The sequence below is a fragment of the Gymnogyps californianus genome, chromosome 3 (assembly GCF_018139145.2).
Source record: "Gymnogyps californianus isolate 813 chromosome 3, ASM1813914v2, whole genome shotgun sequence".
NCBI lineage: Eukaryota > Metazoa > Chordata > Aves > Accipitriformes > Cathartidae > Gymnogyps > Gymnogyps californianus.
Genome location: NC_059473.1, coordinates 33,407,598 through 33,427,770, shown reverse-complemented (window position 1 = coordinate 33,427,770; position 20,173 = coordinate 33,407,598). Strand labels below are relative to the sequence as shown.

Here is a 20,173-nt window from a genome sequence, read left to right as displayed (position 1 = left end):
TTCTGAGCTAGGGTGGGGAAGGAGAAATCACCACTCCTGGAGGCCAGTCTCCCATTGCACTGGAGAGTGCCTGGGCATTATCATATGTTCTTTTTAATTCTAGCTTAGACTGCAAAAGATATCACTCTCCTGAGCAATGCATCAGCACACCAACTGGAAATTGTTGTTCCCAAGAACAATGGGGCAGAGAGGTTGTGCAAGAGGTCCTTGGTTCAATTCAGTACAAAGTTAAAGAGAGTGACAGTCATGGATTGCTTGAGCTAATTTGGCTGACTTTGTGCTAAGCTAGACCAAAAATGCTCTCACGTTCTGTTCCATCAGCTTTTCTGTGGGACAGGTAACCTTCAGCCTAAAACCAGAAATGAACAGCTCAAATTAGGCCTAAAACCTGCCAGCCATTTGCAAATGAATAGTGCCTAAGTCTTGAGAGAACACAGAATAAGAATTGAAGCAAAGTAGAGAAGACTAGAGTTGGTTTTCATCAGTTTGAGACATCTGAAAATGCCTTCTTAGACAACTTTAGAGGATTATGTGTTTCATTCTCTGTAATGGTTATGGACCATTTACTATAGATACATGGAATTTTACAATAAAAAATAGAATATATTTTACAGTTTTAAGAAAATCCAGTATTCATTATTTAATGGTATGTAGGATATATTACGTTTGCTGCAAAGCAGGAAACATCATTTATGTGGAGTATTGTTATAAAATTGTAGGTAAAGCCACCCATCAGCGAAAGATTAACTGTATAATGAGAAGAAGGGAGTGAGAGGGGGAGAAAAAGAGAGAAAGAGAGAAATGGGGAGGGAGAGAGGAAGAGGGAAGGAGAGAGAACATGTCCATTTATTGTCAATGAATATGGAAACCTGCACATTCAAGTATGTGTTTTCCTGCACTCTACTTTGCTTGAAGGCTATGAAAGATCTGTTACTGTAAATTCAAATTAGAGGTTTTGAAATCAGAAGTGACTGATGATGAAACAACCAAGATGTTTACATTTTTCTGCTGTAGAGGATGCACCAGTGTTTTATAATATCAAATGCAATATCATTGTGGAATAATATGCTGCATAAATGTAGCACCAGGACATTTTTCAACAGCAAATATATCTAGGCTATATATTAAATCATTTTTTAATCTTTTTTTGGTTTGCAGCCCCCTGAATACATTCCAAAGGAGATATAGTCTCCTCATATAGCAAAACTGACTGATAACAGGCTTGCTTTTCTTAGCTATCTGTCATGGGGTCCCTAGTGACAGGTTTCCAGGGTCCCAAGACCAACAAGTTGAAAGAACTGAGTTACAATAAGCTACCTTCAATACGATTGCAAAATAACTGAATGATAAAAATTCATTTTCTACACAGTCATTTCTCTTGTAACTGGAAATGTGGTGTTTGAGTGTGATATTTGCAAAAGCATTCTGGTGAGCTGCACTTCTACTAAAACTGCATTATCTTACAAGTAAGTAAGGAAGAGAAAAATGACCAATTTACCTGTTAGTTGATAGATGTTGCAAGGATTTGATAAACTGTGGATAAACAGTTGCGGTATTTGGTGAGCTAACCATCTCTGGCTTTTCCTGCTGGATTTAGATTGAAAAACAAAATTATGCAGGATAGGATTTTTTTAGAGTGCTTAATATTGGCCTACAGGTCTCAGCAATAACAAGGTAGGCAATGACTCATTCGGAAAACAGAGTCTGAATCACACAGTATTTTCTTCACTTGGACAAGCACTTCTGAACAAAGAGAAAAGTGTTCAGGATTGGTTCAAGTATTTTTAAGCTCAAGTTACAGGTTTTTAATATGTAACAGCATGTGTTCGCTGATTTGAGTTTCTTAGGGAGCTCAGATGTATAGATAGGTCAAGATCCAAGAAATCAATCCCAATTATTTTTTCCAGTTTTCTAATCTTCTGCTGATGAATCATGAGAGGTTGAATCCTGGACCTCTCCTGTTAAGGGATAGAGAAAAATGTGCTCCAGTGGATTCAAGAATATTACTTGCAGTGCTTTGAAAAACCTAAATATTTAGACAGGAGGGTGACTAGAACATTATCCTCTTTGACACTAACATGGTTAGGGATTTTAACCTGAAAATTATTTTGCAATGACAACTTGAAATTAAGCTAGTTAGGTGGCACTTTATGGATAACTAAGTTCCTCGTGTTAAGTTCTGTATTTACTTTAGGCTGTTTTCTTAAAAATACAGTTTAAATTTATACTCATAAGAATTAAACAAAATACTGGCTAAACACTTCTTTGTTTATAACAACTTTTCCCCAAGGAGTAAATCTTCTCTTCCAGTTAATAATAAGTGATATGGGATGGACTGCACTCAGCACTCTTTTTCATTAGGCTGATGTGTTTTTCATGGTAGTGCTTTGCTGTGAGATGCCATGTCACTACTTGGAAGACATCAAAAAAGTGTCAGAAGGGGAGCATAAGAAAGCTATGTTGTTGTTTCAGTTGATCCTGCTCCGGACCCTCTCGTACTGTCTCCTATGTTTGTGAAACTGTATAGCTTTCAGACTGACTGTGTTATGAACTTTTAATACGCTGTTTAAAATGACACCTCTTTAGTTCATTTTTACACAAGTCATTAAATTAGAGCACTCTTTCTGCTGGGTTCTTAAACAGGCAATGATGGCAGTGATGGGCCTCAGCTAGAGAGTGAGGGGACACAGGCCCTGTGCTGAGAGCTGCTGACCCTCTGGGAACTTAGGAAAGCTGAAAGGTTACTGGAGTCTTTGCAAACAAAGGAAGCTAAAAACCAATTATGTTTGCTGGGATTTGTCCATATTACAGCTATGACTGCCATCTTCTAATACACACGTCATAAACCTGATGAAATCATAGTTTTGCTAGCAGTAAAAAAGATTATTTTTTCCAATCTCCTCTATTTGTTTTATGTTCCTTCAGAGTTTTTGGCATTTTGGGACCATTCTTGGCTTTCAATCAAGTCGTTTGGGGGAATGTCAAAACAGAAAATAGAGCAATAAGCAAGGGTTTTGCTTCGTTTGTGTTAGCTTCACGCAAGTATAATTCACATTAGCTTTGTCTGATTTACATCGGCATAAGCACAGGTGAATCAGGCCCCAAATCTCATCCTTCATACTCCTTTCTATCTAGTAAATTAACTACTTCTTTAAGAAATGATTGAGGATGTTACATTTACATGAAAATGGAAGAAATACAAAGTGATTTCATACCTGTAGATTTATTGCCTCTTCAGACCACCAGACTTCAAAGTCTTTTTGCAGCTTCATCTTGACTTTTTCCATAAGAAGCTGCAGGTGCTCAATCTCTACCTTCAGCCCTTTCAAGCGATTGAACATTGCTTTATAACTAATATGAGAAGAAGAAAGTGTATTACAGATCTTCCAACACGTATCTGAACAAAGCTTTATCCTACCTAGAACAGTTACAGATTTAAACTACAAAAGAATATATAATAATCAGAGATGCAGGGGACACAGACAGAGTGGTGGTAGGAAGAGACACCTCATATTTCATAAGAGCTTCACTGGACAGTAAGAACAAGAAACTTATCCCACAAAGCTTTTATTTCACTAAAGAAATCAGTGAAATTCAAGTGGGATCAATATTGATTAACAATTAAAATACAGGTTCAATCAAATATGTCAATTATTTCTTTTGATTTCTCAGCATGTTACCATTAATAAAGAACTGGTTGCCAGAGCCTGGATTCAGATAGGAGCTGAGACCGATTCCCCTTTCAGATGGAAGCTTCATTATCAAGGCCTCTTGGCTAACATATAGTTGGAGATTTACCAGTAGTATGAAATAGCCAGAAGTTTTCTCACAGATTGCCCATAACATAAATGCTAGCAAATTACTTGGAACTGATATCCTTGCATCTATTTTCTTTTACCCTCCTGGCTACAGTGACATTAGAGCAAGGATTGTTTAACCAACGCTTATTCAGCATATTATTTACACTTAGTCAATCTTGTAAAGCGTAAAGTTTTTCCTTAGGTCAAGGAAGGCAGGGCATTTCTGAATCAACCAAAAAGGTTCACAATACATTTGGATTCAAACAACAAGTTTCTAACAGTAATCCTCAGGGAGGACATTAAGCTATTTTTATTTATTTTTAGCCATTAGCCCAAGCATAAATTTTCCCCACTCATGTACTGTGGCATCTTACAGACAAACCAACAGTATATACACAAATTTAAAAACTATTAGTGAACCACAAAGCTGACATTTTTAAAATGTCAGAGAAAACCCTGAGGGTAGCTGTGTTTGCAGAATTGCAATTGGAATATACTATCAGTATAATTTATCTTCTGAAGGATGGCAGAAGTTTGAAGCAGAAGTAATACCTTTTTTTTTCTTCTTCAATTTGCATTCGAAGTTTCTCTTCTACTGGATCAAGTGTATTTAGCTCTTCAGAAGGACTGGAAACAGCTACAGGAGAAATGATCAGATGTAAGCAATGACCATATGATGTCAAAGAAGCAACTTTTAATTAGAATAAAAACTATTTTTTAAGAGGTAGGTAATGAAATGGAGGTCATTAACCATTTCTCTCTTCTGGAAATGTTTCTTCAAATTCCTTATTTAGGCCTGCCTTAGCATAAGAGACACTCAATAACTAGTGATTTGAATTAAGTTGCTTTTGATTTTCTTTTTTTTTTAGTAAAGACTGGAATATTCATTTTAGATATGAATAAAAGTGAGTTTGCCAGTCCATTTTAAAAGTTCGTCTTTGGCATAAAACCCTACCAAATGCATTCAAGCTGACAGTTTTGGCTACAAAGACAAGACCAGAACACCAAAGTTGTTGCGAAAAGAAGATACAACAGTAGCTGTGCTGGTGCCTGGAAACAGAGTAACAGAAAGAAGAGTAAAAGACAAATCCTGAAGGTAAATTAACTTTGGTAAGCAATAAATTCAGACAATTAGTATAAACAAGGAAAATGTCCTGAAACTATGTGAGAAATTTTTCAAGGTAAAGGAGAACTGAGGAAATACCTTAAGAGTAGCCTAAGTTAACCTAAGAAAGCAGTTTAGGATCTCCCTATCCTATAACAGAGCTAGTTAGCATGCAATACACAATACGCTTATTCTGAGAGATGGCATAACAGTCCATCATGGGTTATATGTTCAGCAGTGAAAGGAAATGTAAAGTTACCTACTAGTATTAGAACAGTTTCTATTTCTAGGATGAATGAGAATAGTTTAAGGTGCTCAAGAAAACATGTTTAACCTTTTTAACTGAAGAAAACAGAAAGAAACAAAAGATTTGATGTAAAATACATGCAAGTTTCCACCCTGACTATTATTTCTGCCAAGAAAATAAATTCTACGTCAACCTGTCATGGGGCCTGAGGACTGCACGCTCTCTTCAAGGTGATAAATTCTGTCTCGAACAAGAGGGCAGTAATGCCACCTCTCTGCCCATCAGCGTGCCAGCTGAAACCGTTAATCTTTTGTTGTTGCACCCTGTAGCTTAATACAGATGAAGCTGAAAAGCATTTTATTTCATTTAGAGTACTTAGGTCAAGCATGTTAATACAGACAGCCAAGGTGGACAAAGCCCATGCACAATTCTCATTTTACACATTGAAAGGCCTTGCTGGATGTGCAGATTACAAAAGAAGGATAGGGTGAAGACATTTGTGGTGGAGAGGGTACCCTCAAAAGATTAAAAAATAAACTGCTTGGAATGTTAAAGTGAATGCACAAGCCAGGAGGTGCAAACATCACAGCAGAGGAGATCCCACAACAGTGGTATTATATAACAAGTTATACCCAAACACAACAGATAATAAGGCGGCCATCATAATCATGCCAGAACCTTTAAGGAAAGCAGTAAACCTTTTAATGATTACAGGGGATCAGGATTTTCTGATTTGTCAGATTTCAGCCTCAGGAGAAGGCATAATGTGGGAAAGCGCAGAGCTACATAGGGAACTTGTGGGGAGACACTGCAGAGTTCCTGAGGCTTCACACTTGTTCTAACCTTCATGAATACACAGCATTCAGGCTTGAGAGAAATGTGCTCTTGTGGAACAAACTGAAACGATTTAGGGAGTTACTGCTTCCCAAGTGAGACATGCTCACAGACCACGTGAGTATCCTTAGTACGTTTCCGTGCAAAGCCAGCGAGACAGCTTGAGCCGTCTTCAGCAGTGGTTAGAGGGGACTCTCCTGAGCACACTGAAGTGCATTTGACCTATTTGCACAATCTGTTACGGTGTCTGAGTTCAGGAGGTAGCAGCTCTAGCCCCTTATAATGAAGGGAAATAATACAGAGTGGAAGACAGTAACATCTTAAAATGTTAATGCTGTTTCTGAAGTGAGGACTTCCCTACAGGAAAACATCACCAAATTCTGCTAGTCATTACAGAGTGATGCAAGGCCATAATATTGCAGCTTTCCTTCCCTGATTTATTTGGACATCTAGTACTTGGAAAAGTATTTTTGCCCTAGCTCTGAAAGGGCAGCCAAACTTAGGCAGACTTTTGTCACTTTTATATAAAAACACCAAGAAAAATGTTTTTTCTGCTGCTGATCACACGACGTAGAAGGGATTATTTGGTTGCGAGTTACCTTCAGAAATAGTAATAAAGCCTTTTATATGAGACGAGTACCTCTATCACACAAAGGCCCCAGCATCCTCAACCCTGAATACAGCTATGCCCATTATCTCTAGCAATATGCTGGTGATGAAAGCAAGAAACACAGCTGTAGGCAAGGTGAGCAGCACGAAGTTTTGTATATGTACACAACACAAAGAGCCGAGTACACTGCAAGCTGATGGGGCCCCAGCAACAAAAATAGCATTGGATATTTCATCAAGTAAATGGCTAAAACTTAGACATCCATCACTGTGTTCCAGTCACAAAAGCAGAAGAGATCTGATCACAGTGTCAGGTGAAGTCCAGTGGTAAGTCAAGTCCAGCACATGCCTACTTGGGCACTGCTTTGTAAGCTCTCTGGTGTCTTTTCCCATGCCGTTACAGTCTCCATTTCAGCTTTTTGTCATGCCGGCTCCTTGCAACAACGTGCTTGTGAACTAAAGAGCATTCTGCTCTAAAGACTAGACCTTTTTGAATCTGGCTACTGTAATATATACAGATGAACACATGGCTCTTTCCTGATGTTCCAAGCAAAAGAGATCTATGGTCTGGTGGAGCGTATTTCAACCCTTTTGTTTGCTGCTGCTTCTGCCTTCTCCTCATTCCCTGCTTCTTCTTTTCTCCCCTCTCCCGTTCACCTTTCCTGAATCCCTGCAGTGGCCTCTTTCTGCCCCTGGGCTCCTGCTGTTGCTGCCTCACACCCCTCTCCTCCCACCAGCCCAGGCAATTTCAGCTACAGCTGAAGCTAGGAAGCTAAGGCAGAGGTTACTGGCTCATTGTATCTCATGTCTAATGTTAGCATTCTTCGGTACACAGGCTCAGTTATTTTAAAATAACATGAGAGGGACAACTGAGTGAATAGACAGTAAAACATAGAAAGCATAATATTTACTCATGAATTTAAGATAGATACCTAAGAAGAAATACTTTCTTTTTGCTACAGGTTTTTATTCCTCTAAAGAGTTTCTTTTTATTGTATATATCTGCCTGCTCATGCAGAAACAGAAAATATTTATTAAAACATCAAATCATTTTATCTATGTATTAACCGCATATATACGAAGTACATGTAAATTATGAAAAACTGAAAATTCACGAGACCAACTTTTGCCCATGTACATTAAAAAATTTGCAATACATTAAAAAGTGCAGAGGTGGTACTGCTGAAATACTAACTATCAGATATCATTTCTGCAACTGCACAGAAAGACACAAAGTGGTATCATCTGCTTTGTTCACTCAGAGTTGACTTTTAATTCATTGATTGACAGTTTGTCATATGAAACTTGATTGTACAGGCTAGCTCTATGCTTTTAGTGCATCAACTGAGATGAGCCATTCAGCTGATGTGCAATATCATAGGCACTTTTAGTGCCCCAGTGACTTCTCCTGGGAAACAAATGCAGTTGCTGCAATTTGATCCTGGATAATGCAGACCCAGGTTTCAGGGGTGCAGGGGAGGTATGACGTGCATATTTAGGAAAATATTGCCTCTGTATATACTAGGGGTTTCTGTTGGCATACCTCCATCCGATTCTATACAACAGAGTTATTTTAGCAGAAGTCAGCAATGTACTCATAAGGAGTATTAGTTCCTTTACATTAGCGTAACTGCACACACAGCTGAGTGGCAAAACTTATGAATCCTACGTTGTGAAGTCTTCTGTTAAGAGTACTGAGTCACACAATGTAAAGAAGAGATTTTGACAGTGCTACATTGGGTAGTGAAATAGCTAGCAACTTTTATATTTCTCTTCAGGCTGTTTTTGTTTCATCTTCAGATACAACCCATTTGGTGAACTGAGGCACAGGATACAATTGATACCAGCTGCCTGCTTAGAGAGGAAGGTGAGCTCTGCATGAGTTGACACTCAGTTCATATCATAAAGGTTTGTGGGTTTTGTTTTTTTCTTCCTTAAAGAAGACTGTAAGAGGCATTTTAAGATATAATGATTTTATTCTAATGAAAGGGCCAATTTTGGAGCACAGGATGTAGTAAATTTTACAACACATTCCACATCACCAAATCACACACTACCAGAAAGAAATGATAGCACCTGCTAACTGGATCACTATTTCAAAGCAATATGGCAAGCATGGATGAAAAACACTATTTCTAGCATGAGATACCAAGTGTTATCACCATAGTTTACTGCAAGCTGGCAACAACTTGAAATACTCTGGCAGATTCTTGTCTACAGTCAGAAAATTTTGCAAGAAACTCTCTGTGACCCTGAACTTTATACTCTCTGGGGCGCTCATATATTTCTCGACCTCAGTGTATCCTAGAAGTCAAACTCCTAGGGATTTATTGTCTTGTGCCTCAAATAACATTGTGCCCTGCCCTGCAGCTGTACTTTTGCAGTCCAAGATTTTCTTTTTTTCACTGGATAGTCTTGTGTTTATCTGCTTAAATTTATAGTCACTTGAAGTAACCAAATTTAGAATTGACTTCAGTATCCAGTTAATATTTTTACTGCTTTATTTATCAGCTTTGCAGCTTTTGGCAAACTCGGGCTGTCATTTGGGTTTTTTAAAAAGAAATACCCATCCATTGTTATTCAGGATCAGCTTACAAGTAATTCTCCCCTTCTTCTTTCTTATTCCTCCCCTGGGCTGTGTCAACCTGTTTGTCACTGGGCACCATGTGTGTACCTTATACAAAAGCAAAGATGGGTATGAACAATGAAACTCAGGAGAAGACAAAAATATCCTAATGCCTGAAAGAGAATATATTGTGGGTTTTAGAGCAATTTACCCCTAATCCTAATGTAACAGGTTTTTTAAAATTTCAGCCAGTTGGTCATGAGCATACATTGAAACAAACTGTCCTAATTTCAGCACTTTACAAGTTAGTACATGTGTGGAGGATTAAGGGCATGTGTATTTTGTTGATTTTTATTTTAATCACTGAATTTAGTAAAAGGGTCCATCGGTATGCTGCTTTTCTTTGTATCATGGTATTGTTTATTGTTTTACTGACTTAATATTGGCTCAAACTAACTGACTTCCAATGCACACCTGGAAAGTGGAGCTATTTTTTCCGGTCTCTTTGAGCTGTTTTGGCTAAATACAGACCGACACTTCAATTCCCTCAAGTTTCTTCTTTGAAACTAGTCATCTATATATTCGCTCTTGAAAATACATGGCATATGAAACAGAAGGCGTTGCCTTCACGTCAGCTGCACTCAAGCCATGAAAGTTTCTGAAACCATTGTGGCTAAAAGTTCTCTGTTGGTTTCCAAATATACAAGTACAATATACTGAAAAAAAAAAGCAGCTTCAAGTTTAATATGTTCCATACACGCCAGTTGATCTAGTGGAATAGTAACATAGCTGGGTCTTAGTCAGGAAACCTCTGCTAACTCAGATTCTTGCCTACACTTAATAAATACATTTTATCATTTGATTACATGAGATTATTGTTGCATCATTTATCTTGTTCATAATACTAGATAAAACCATACCTGATATTTGAATGATCTTTCTCTGCCTCCCAAGAAGGGGTGTGGTTTGTCATCCATAAGTTTTGAGGCTTCTTTAGCATTCATTTCTACAACACCCAAGAGCTTTCATGGAAAAAAAAGTCCCTTTGCTAAGTTTTGTCATGCTCTTCTTGAAAGAAAAGGATGGAAAATACTTCTGAAGTTGGTTGCTTAACACGAAGCTGAGACATTAGGAATACACTGCCACCGATGTGCAGACTGCAGTTGCAATAAAACAGCACCATAACTTTTGTAACGCAATGCCTGGTCAAGATAAGCACTTGACTGAGAATAATATAGCACAACTTTACTGAGAATAAGAAATACCTAAGGGTGCTAAAGGTGCAGTCACACTGAGTGTCACAGAGCACAGAAGAGATAATGAAGCTTAGTGCATTCATATTTCTGGCTTGGGATTCTCAGATAAGCAGAGGTACAGTTCTCAGTTCTGAGAAGTGCCAGCCTTACTGTGCATGAGCAATATACATAGGCATGCACAGTAAGTCCTGTGCTTGCAGGTCACATTTAGGAATGCAATGCACACAGCAACTGTGGGATCAATTCAATAGGTCTAATGTTTTCTAAAAATAATGGGTGTTTTACCTGCATTCTGCATGGAACTCTGGCTGTGGTTGTCAGTACAATCACTCGTGACAATGCACAAAAGCATTTATTTTGGACTGTACACTGAATTTATAGCAATGTCAGTTGAAATAATATTAAGGAAAAATAAGCATACATGTTTTATACACAACTGCTTCTGTTTCAGCTGCGTATAGGCATAGATGGGTCATGCAACTGACATGTCACTTCAAGTTAGACAATAAAAGAGGTTTTGACCTTGATTCAAGAGGTGAATACTAACCAAACAAATACATATGGTAGTATCAGCCTGAATAGTTTTGATCTTTCTGCTACAAGGTATTAGTAAAAGACGATTCATCTGCAAGAGAGAAGTAGAGGAGATGGAAGACCCAAAGGAAAAATACACCATTGTTGGTGAAATCAATATGTTATGAGCATGGGGTTGCACCGTACAGTGTTTAGTTTAACCCTTGCCCCAAATAAGACAAAAGGTGTTGGGCCTGAAGCACCTCTATCACAGATCTGATTTTTCTTCTGTGCAAATAGTAGAGATATGTGCTAAGACCCCACCTCAGTTAAGTGTACAACAAAGACCAAAGTACTACAGAAGTTTTGTTTCCACTCTCCCACCTGGCTACTCCATTAGCCCTCTAAAAGAGTTTCCTGAATGCTTTTCTAAATGTTGGTATGATGTACGAGTTTTCCAGAAAATTTCTGAAGCCACAACCATAAGATTTCATGTCAGCAGGAATGTTATTCTTTAAGAAGATTCATTTTGATGTTGTTCAGTGTTCTAGCACATGTACTAGATCAGGGCCATATACAACTTGGGCAGTTGTGGGGACCAGATTATGTTTTTGGGACCCTCTGTCCCCACTGGCCACACTCATATCCTACATCAAGTGCCACACTTTTGCTGGTCCTCCCATGCACATACCGATTGTCTGCAGCTGCAGAACAGCTAGGCTGTCTGTGCTGGGCTACCAGCTCAAGAAGGTGCAAGAAGTATACAGGTATTTAGGCATTTCTCATAACTCAGACAGCTCTTTCCTATGGCCTATGAAGGAAAGGACATCAAGTTCGATGTTCTGGTAGCTGCTGGCTGAATTACACTGTACTGTACTGTATACTGAGAAGAAACAATCCTGACATATCCAGAAACAATTACAACTTATCCACAAGATTCTTATCTGTAGAAGTATGTCCAACCTCTGCACATTTGTGGGATATTATTAGTAACTACTTGTTCCAAGTCATTATTTTCTTTGATCTTAAACATGCAAAAATTTTTGAGCAAAGAAGTAGTGAATTAATTTCTTTTAGCCGTTTCAGCAAAACGTAAAATGGAAGAAGTTTTTCACCAGATTTGCAGCTTCTTCTGAAACACTGGATATTACATTAGCCATGCTGTTTCTCATTCACTCCTTGTCCTGTGCTTTACATGATCAGATGGAAATTGCTATTCTAGGTCTGACCTTTACCTTGAAAAAATCAAAGCAAATACAAATGTGAAAGAGCTCCATTTGTTGTTTACAGTTCATTAGATTACAGAACTTTTTTTTTATTCCAAAGAGCTCTCATGGAGGAAACCTTGACTGATACAGAACTAGTCAAGCTGCCCAACACACCCACTGGACATGGCCAGAAGAAAGAAGTTTGCAGCATCTTAAATTGCATGTTACTTTTAGTTATTCTACCAGTTTTCAGAGCCAATACAGAGAGAGGCTACTCTGAGGTATACTGAAGCTAAAGCAAATAAGCTTCAGCCTAGAATCAGTAGACTGTGTGCATAAAACCAAACTTATTTTTTGCCCACTCCACCTCAAGTCCTGTCTTAGAATTACAGTACCATTCTGGTTGGAAGGGACCTTGGAAGGCTGCGTGGTCCAACCTACTGCTCAAAGTTGGGTGAAAACTGAATCAGACTAGGTTGTCCAGATATGTAATGAAAAACTCCAAGGACAGAGATCCTGCAAACTGCTCTGATGACCTCTGTCGATGTGTAACTATCCTCATAGCATCTTTTTCCTAATATCTTAATTTTAGTAGACCAAATTAGAGAATTGACAGCTTCATCTCCAGATTCTGTTTTGCTTACTTGCTAGTCACCAGAAGGAGTCTCTAAATAATAATACAATTCACACTGAACTTTTCAGTATTTCAGAAGAAATACTTATTGCAAGAAAGCTTCCAGAGACTGCAAGCTGTTCCAAAAACAGTGAAATGCTGAAGTCAATGTCAATAAAACTGAGAACTGGATAGCTGTGCTACAAGTTCATGACTCCTAATAAAAATATCACTTGATCCAAAGATGTCTTTGCTCTTTTTTGAGATCTAATAAGCTGAAGTTGAGTGGGTCACGTGGGAAGCTTAATAGGAACACACGAGTAATCTCAGAATTTTCTCTGACAGTTCAGGAGAACATATTTGCAAAGATTTCCAGTAAATATGCAGTATTCTCTTTCTTGAAGACACAATGAAAGGGAAAACTCATGGCTGCCTCTAGAATTTAGCATTGCACCTAGTAAAACCTGCTAAAAAGAGTAACAGAAAAAACACAGCAACAAATAAAACTACGAAACACCCTAGAAAGACCGAAGAGAAACTTATGGAAAGAAAGCGCTGTGTGGGCTTGAGGCCTGAAGGGATGGGTGTAAGAAGTGTCTTCTTACTAGAACATGCTCCTACAGTTTTAAACTTAATTCCTACATAATACTGGGAAAAACCCAAAACATATTACCTAAGAAGAAACCTCAAGTACTGCTGCAAGGGAATCATGGCTGCTTGTCTAGCTGCTGCTTCGAATCCGTGGTTCTTTTTCCTGATTGCGATCATCTTTACAGAAGAACTTGGCATGTACAAAAATACAAAAGCTCTTCAAGAGCTCAGAGTTTTAGCCATATACTGTGCTGACTTGAAGCACAAAATAGCATGTAAAACCAAGACAGTAAGTTTGTTATGGTGTGTAACTTCACAGTTACCACAGGCTAAAGTCTATGCTTTTTTCCTCCAAGACAAATCTGGAATAACTACAATGACTTAAATACACTGCAGTAACAAGAACCTATATAGATCTTCTAATCTACTTATAATATCCTATATAACTACTCATATATGTTTTCAAAATTAATTGTCCATCAGTATTTCAAGCATTTGCTTAAAAACTGATTTGGTAAATATTTCTAAAAGCACTTCATATTTTACAATAATTGCACAAAGCAATTTCAAAAGTATCTTTATCTTTGTCAGAGTAAAGCTCTTATTTTAAAAAAGGCAAAGAGGCACTGGTTTCTGAATTTTCAGCCCATTTTGCTATTGATATCTTTTTCTTAGCAGTAGTGAAAAATCATCATCCTTTTTAACAAGCACAATCTTACCAGCTTTCTGTCAGTCTCAGAATTCAAAAAATAAACCTTAATGCAAAGCATTTCTGATTTTTTCCCTTTGAAACAGAAAGACTGAAGATATGAAATCCATCACTAAAAAGAGTGGCCTTGATATCACTAGAGGTCACCCTAGGAATAAAATCAGTGCCCTGCATGCACAAGAACAGCGAACTTTTACAAAAACACTGCTGTTGCTTGACATTTTAAGTACAAATGTATAGAAGAACATAACACACAGAAACATTGTGCATATCAAAATCATGAATTTCTAAGAGAAATCTTTCCCTTATTCTGAGTCCATTGCAAACTGACTACACTGCTCTTTCTTTCTTTGGCTAAAAGTAGCACATTTTACAGACTGGAAATACATGAACACACCTACATGGTTTTAGAGGAAGCATCTTTGGATGCCTAGCAGCACTGGTGACATGTTGCTTTATCTCTTGTAAAAAAAAAAAATCTTAAAATTCTGGACTTCAAACAGATTATTTCTCTAAAGTGCTTTATTTAGCCCATACATAAGATATCATTTTTCAGCACCAGGAATGATGGTCTTAAAACAGGCCATCTATTATTCTCCATGGTCTGCGTTGGATTTGTGTGGGAAAACACAGACTGCCACTTTCCTCAGCTTCTGTCATTTTGTGATTGAAAACACTTGTGTCTCTTCATTTCATGGCATTAGTACAGATTAAGACTCTCCTGCTTCATATGAACGAAGTTAAATGTCATCTCAGTTACAAGATGTAAAGCACTGAAAGAAACTGAGCTCATTTTATTTAAATATGGATTTTTTTAAATAAGAGACTAACTCTGATGCAAACCAGCAGTTTGGAAGTGCTACGTGCTTTTCATTCACACAGATCACAGCAGATGAGTTCAAGACAGTTATTAATTATCAGCCTAATTAATGTTATATATGCCTGTAAGATGCTGCTATGGTTGTAGAGAGAACTATCATACACTTCCTAAACATACCTTATATCTACACCAGATACAAACCGTGGTGGCCCAGCTTTTCTAGTGGCATGAGCTATATTGGAAGTGTTCAAGGTCAGGTTGGACAGGGCTTTGAGCAACCTGATCTAGTGAAAGATGTCCCTGCCCATGGCAGGAGGGTTGGACTAGATGATCTTTAAGAGTCCCTTCCAATGCAAATAATTCTGTGATTCTATGATATCTCACTCTGGACAGGTAGGAGCAGCAGTTCCAATTCTACCTCTTCAGATATGCAGAAATGCGTCAGACAACATATTTGCATCCCATCAGGTATAGGATATACAGTAGTGGCAGCTTCTTGGAGCACCACAAACTAGTGCATTGGAGGAATAGTTTATTTGAAATTCTTTCCTAACACTGGCTGGATTATTCCTGCAGTAGTACCCTGATGCATTATACAGCACTGTCTGTCCCTGCTTTATTCTGGTACTGATCACGCTGTTCTTTCACTTCTAATCAAGGAAAGGTGAGGAAGCAGAATGTAATACACTACAAAGAAACACACAGCAAGGCAAGAACAAGGACATGAACTGATATTAATACCTTTAGAACAGGTATGTAACTTTGAAAATGTAGGGAAAGACGATGTAGACAAAGCTATAGAGTGAACAAATATAAGGAGAAAGCTCCCTATTTTTGCTTGAAACAAATAAGTGTTACAAATCCAAATATAAAAATAATGCCAAAATCCTTGCTCTCAGGCATTTGCCACACTAAATCAAATGCTGGTATGCATTTTCAGGGATTCCAATATATCTGTTATTTCTGACTCACCTAGTCATTTTATTTTTTATGAGGAATGGGCTTTTTCAAAGGAAGTTTGCTCAGAAAAGAACTTGGGAACAGCTCTTTGAATAACAGCAGAAATATAAAATCTTATTTCTAAAACCCAAGTTACAAAACCTGGGAAAACAAGTTTGTTTTTTTTTAATAAAATGTTGATAAAACTGGGCCTTAATGCTAAAATCTGTACAAAGGATGCAGATTCCTTACAAAGACCCATGTTTGCAATCTTTACCCATGTTAGATTGTACCTATTTTTTTTCTTCTTTTCAACTAGGTCTACAGAGACAATGGAGCTGGACAGAAAGAGAGAGACTAATTTGGTCCCAACAAACCTCCCCAGAAGCAGAACGGTTTTGCCATCTCTTGATGTTTTCAGGAGAATCCTGTAAGAACTGATAAGGTTGCTACTAGCCCAGATTTCAAAACTTACATAAAAAGAGAAGGGAGGCTCATGGAGAACGAGATGAATAAGAAAAATATTTGAAATGGAAAGCTGCAAATCTGCTTTTCAACTAACTGATAAAGTAACTGCAATTATTGATAACGAGGGGCTTGCTGTGCTGAAGATGCTGCACCACTGGCTGCAGACTCTACCATTCATGTTAATTTAGAAAACATGTTTCAGACTGCACATAATGAGTGACCCTTCTGTGTATGAAGCTTTGTCAGGATCTGTTTGAAGCTGACTGAACAGCCTGAGGGACTTGTAGATTTACTAAACATTTCTGCTGATATGGACAGATCAGTCAGGAGTATGTTCAAGGGTCCTCCCTAACTTCCAGAGCTGACCTAACAGAGGCCTCTACTCCAGATGTAGTTGAAAAGGCAAAACTGTGCAAGTCTCAGTACAGTTGCTTTTGTTATGGAAAGTTATTGTACAAAACATGCCTTTGCTAGGATGACTGCATCCCCACAGAAGCATCTTCCTATTACAATATGTCATAGGATTTCCTATGTCATCAGGCAGGTCCAACTTGGGATTCAGTCTTCCCCCAGTGCTGGTGAATAATGTTACATTAGCCTGATTGTCTTTTTGTAATCATGTTCTATCAATGCAAAACTGGAATAAGATAATGAAGAATCAGGTCCTGTATTTTACAGAAATGCTAGTTTAAAGCATCTTAAGATAATGCTTCATTAGAATCATATAAAACATGTATTTTTCTTCTACAACATTGCAAACCCCAAGGAAAGCTTTTCTTTCTACCTTTTATTCCATCTTTTCCACCCAGAAGCATGCTGGTGACCCAATGTTTTTGCTTTGTCAGTACTTCAACAGTGTGCACATTATTTCATTTTAAATATTGCCTAAAAAATGCAGTTAAGCATGCAAAAGGAATTTTAAATCCTGCCTAAAAATGCAGTTAAGCATGTTACTCTGAAAGATCGTACCGAATAAAAGAAGTTATTTGCATAATAAGGTATTCTTACAATTAATAAAGATGAAAGTCACACTGAGAGTGAATCCTTGCAATTTTACACAAAGTATTCAATGTTTCTGGTTGTGTACTGAAAAACATGGAGCACTCCCTTGCCTCCAATGAAACCTCCCATCTATTTGTGTCCTTTGTTAACTCCCAGCATATGGTGTTTTAAAAGAGATAGCTAAGAACAATGGGCTAAGTAGTGCAGTTTTCCTTCAATAAGAAATCCACATCTTAAGCACAGCCGTGAGGGAAACAGATCTACACTGTTTAAAATCCAACTAGAATAGCTTCTTAAAGAGTTTTAACCATAAATACTTCAAGTTAAGGAAAAAAAAAAGGCAGCTGGAAGATGTTAACTTGGTTTCTAATTGAAACAATGGTGTGTTTTACTTCATGTTGTGATTTTAACAGACTCTTAATTAGACTTTTTACCATGCAGTTTTCATTTAAAAATATCTTGATGACATTCTGGTCATCAAGAAGATCCTGGGAGACTTGACACCTGTTACTCCTTGGAAGAACATTCATCCAAAAAGGCAGGCAGGCAAATAATACTCCCCAATTCACAGAATAAATATTAAGTCAAAATATCCAGAGTATTTAAAAGAATAGCAAAAGGGAAAAAAAAAGTCTGGAAAATACTTTGTGCGGTCCAGACTTAGTAATGATAAGCAGATAGCAATGCTCAAAACAAAAGGCAAAAGCACACGGGTTGCCTGCTATGTTGTGGAATACTAATAGAATATTTACAATCTGAATGTATAGCTAGTAAAGTCACTACTATGTCATTTCCTAAGGACATGAAAAAATTATGCTTACCTATTTTATGAAAAGCAGCTTAGATATAGTTACTGAAAACAGCATTTGCAACACGATTTTCTATATAGTAAGAAATCAGTATACAACACCAGATGTTATCATGCAGATTGAAACATACAGTCAGAATACATCACTTCATTTTTTGAAACACTGAATAAGGAATTCTAATAAACGGCATTGCTATGATTCATTTTGATGTAACTTCTTAAAGTGGCATAAAATTAGTAAATAGACAGTATTAAAACCTGGAGTGAATTAAAGAAAGCATTCCATGTTATACTGAAAATATCACCTTTAGATTGAACTTCAGATACTAGAATAGAATAGAATAGAATAGAACAGAACAGAACAGAACGGTTGGACGGGACCTACAATGATCATCTAGTCCAACTGCCTGACCACTTCAGGGCTGACCAAAAGTTAAAGCATATTACTAAGGGCATTGTCCAAATGCTTCTTAAACACTGTCAGGCATGGGACATCAATCACCTCTCTAGGAAGCCTGTTCCAGTGTTTGACCACCTTCTTGGTAAAGAAACATTTCCTAATATCAAGTCTGAACCTCCCCTGATGCAGCCTTGAACAGTTCCCACGCGTCCTGTCACTGGATACCAGGGAGAAGAGATCAGCACCTCCTTCATTTCCCCTTCTCGTACTGATCAAAATAAACTGAGTTTGACTCCTGGGCTTTATTGACATGGTCAGCATTAATTTTCAGTGCTGATTTTTAAATAAAAATAAAAAGGCATAAAGGTATAAAATAATAACATAATCAACAGAGCTTGAGATGTATGACTAAATTAGAAAGAGAAAGGGGAAACTATTTTGCTACTCTGCAGTAACTTATTTTCCTGACTCTGGGGAGAAAAGAGAGCTCCCAGATTTTCTCTCTCTTATTAAGAGACAAATATTGTTTGCTGTGTTATGTATACATAGAAATAAAACCATCAACTGCAATCTGGTCTGAGTTAGCTCCATCTTTTATGTGAAGAAGGTCCATGAAGGCACTTTTTGGGATTCTTTTATGGATCTAAGTGAGGGGGGCTTAAACTGTTATTGGCCCAGCAGTTTTCTGTCACATTTTAGCTGAAGTTTACTGTCCCAAAAGTGGAATTCTCATACGAACACTCCTAGGCTGTTTCAGTACAAAGTCAGTGGAGTCAGCTTAAAGCATCTTAAACCAAATTTGGATGACTTTACACTTATGTGAACAACTTACATAGACACTTTTAGCTTCACAGCTGTGTCAACAGAAACTGCAAGAAATAACTTCTCAACTTCTATAACTAGATGCGAAAGAAATGACCTGTATATGCCTTCAGTCCCTCTTGGAATGAGGAAAATTAAAAAGGATGTTAGACAGATTGTGGCAACATGGCTAGAAGCTCAGTCTCAGGACAAAATCAATGTCTGTTAATGGGGATTCAAATTAGAGTCATCAGAAAGAAAAAAAAAAAACTTAAAAATGAGGAGAGCTTAGATGTGTCTGTTCTTGTTTTGGTCATCCTGAAAAGAAAGAAAGCCAATACCAAACCCCCAAACCCGTAAGACTTTTGCATTATTTTTCTCACCACACATAAAATCAGATGCCTTTTGAGCCAAATCTCTGGCAAAGTTCACGGAGTCCATGTTCTTTATGGCATGCACTACTGTAGAAATATTGTGGCAAAAACTGTCACAGAAAATACAGCCTGCCCCACAAGCAGATTCAGCCCTGGGAGAGAGCTTGTTGCCCCTGTTGTATCCTATTGTATCTGAAATGTTTTACTCTTACCTAGAGCTGCCCTTTGAATGTGCCTCTGGGTTATCTCTCCTTTCAGATGGTCTGTAAAAGACATGAAATGCAAATAGTTAGAATTCAAAATGTCAAAAAACAATGAAGTCATTGCTTATTTCCCACCATTTGAAAACCCCTGTGCTGCTGGCCAGTTTAAGGGGATTTTTTGTGATCCACAGGACAGTAGTTTTCTGAGCTCTCTCCTTCTCACTACTGCAAGTAAACAAGTAGGCACAACTTGGCTTTACATATCCTAATATTTAACTTTGTCCAGTAAGAAAGACTGAAAATGAAG

General features: G+C 37.8%; 1 protein-coding gene across 1 annotated transcript in view; it reads right to left on the bottom strand.

Moving 5' to 3' along the window:
* The window catches only part of KIF6 (kinesin family member 6), a 177,722-nt gene that overhangs the window by 12,882 nt on the left and 144,667 nt on the right, over positions 1-20,173 (bottom strand). Inside the window, exons 18-21 of the mRNA XM_050893845.1 lie at positions 19,876-19,926; positions 4,353-4,437; positions 3,216-3,351; positions 1,499-1,587 (exon numbers count right to left, since the gene is read on the bottom strand). Of these exons, the coding sequence (XP_050749802.1) occupies positions 1,499-1,587; positions 3,216-3,351; positions 4,353-4,437; positions 19,876-19,926 (361 nt within the window). The remainder of the gene's footprint in view (positions 1-1,498; positions 1,588-3,215; positions 3,352-4,352; positions 4,438-19,875; positions 19,927-20,173) is intronic.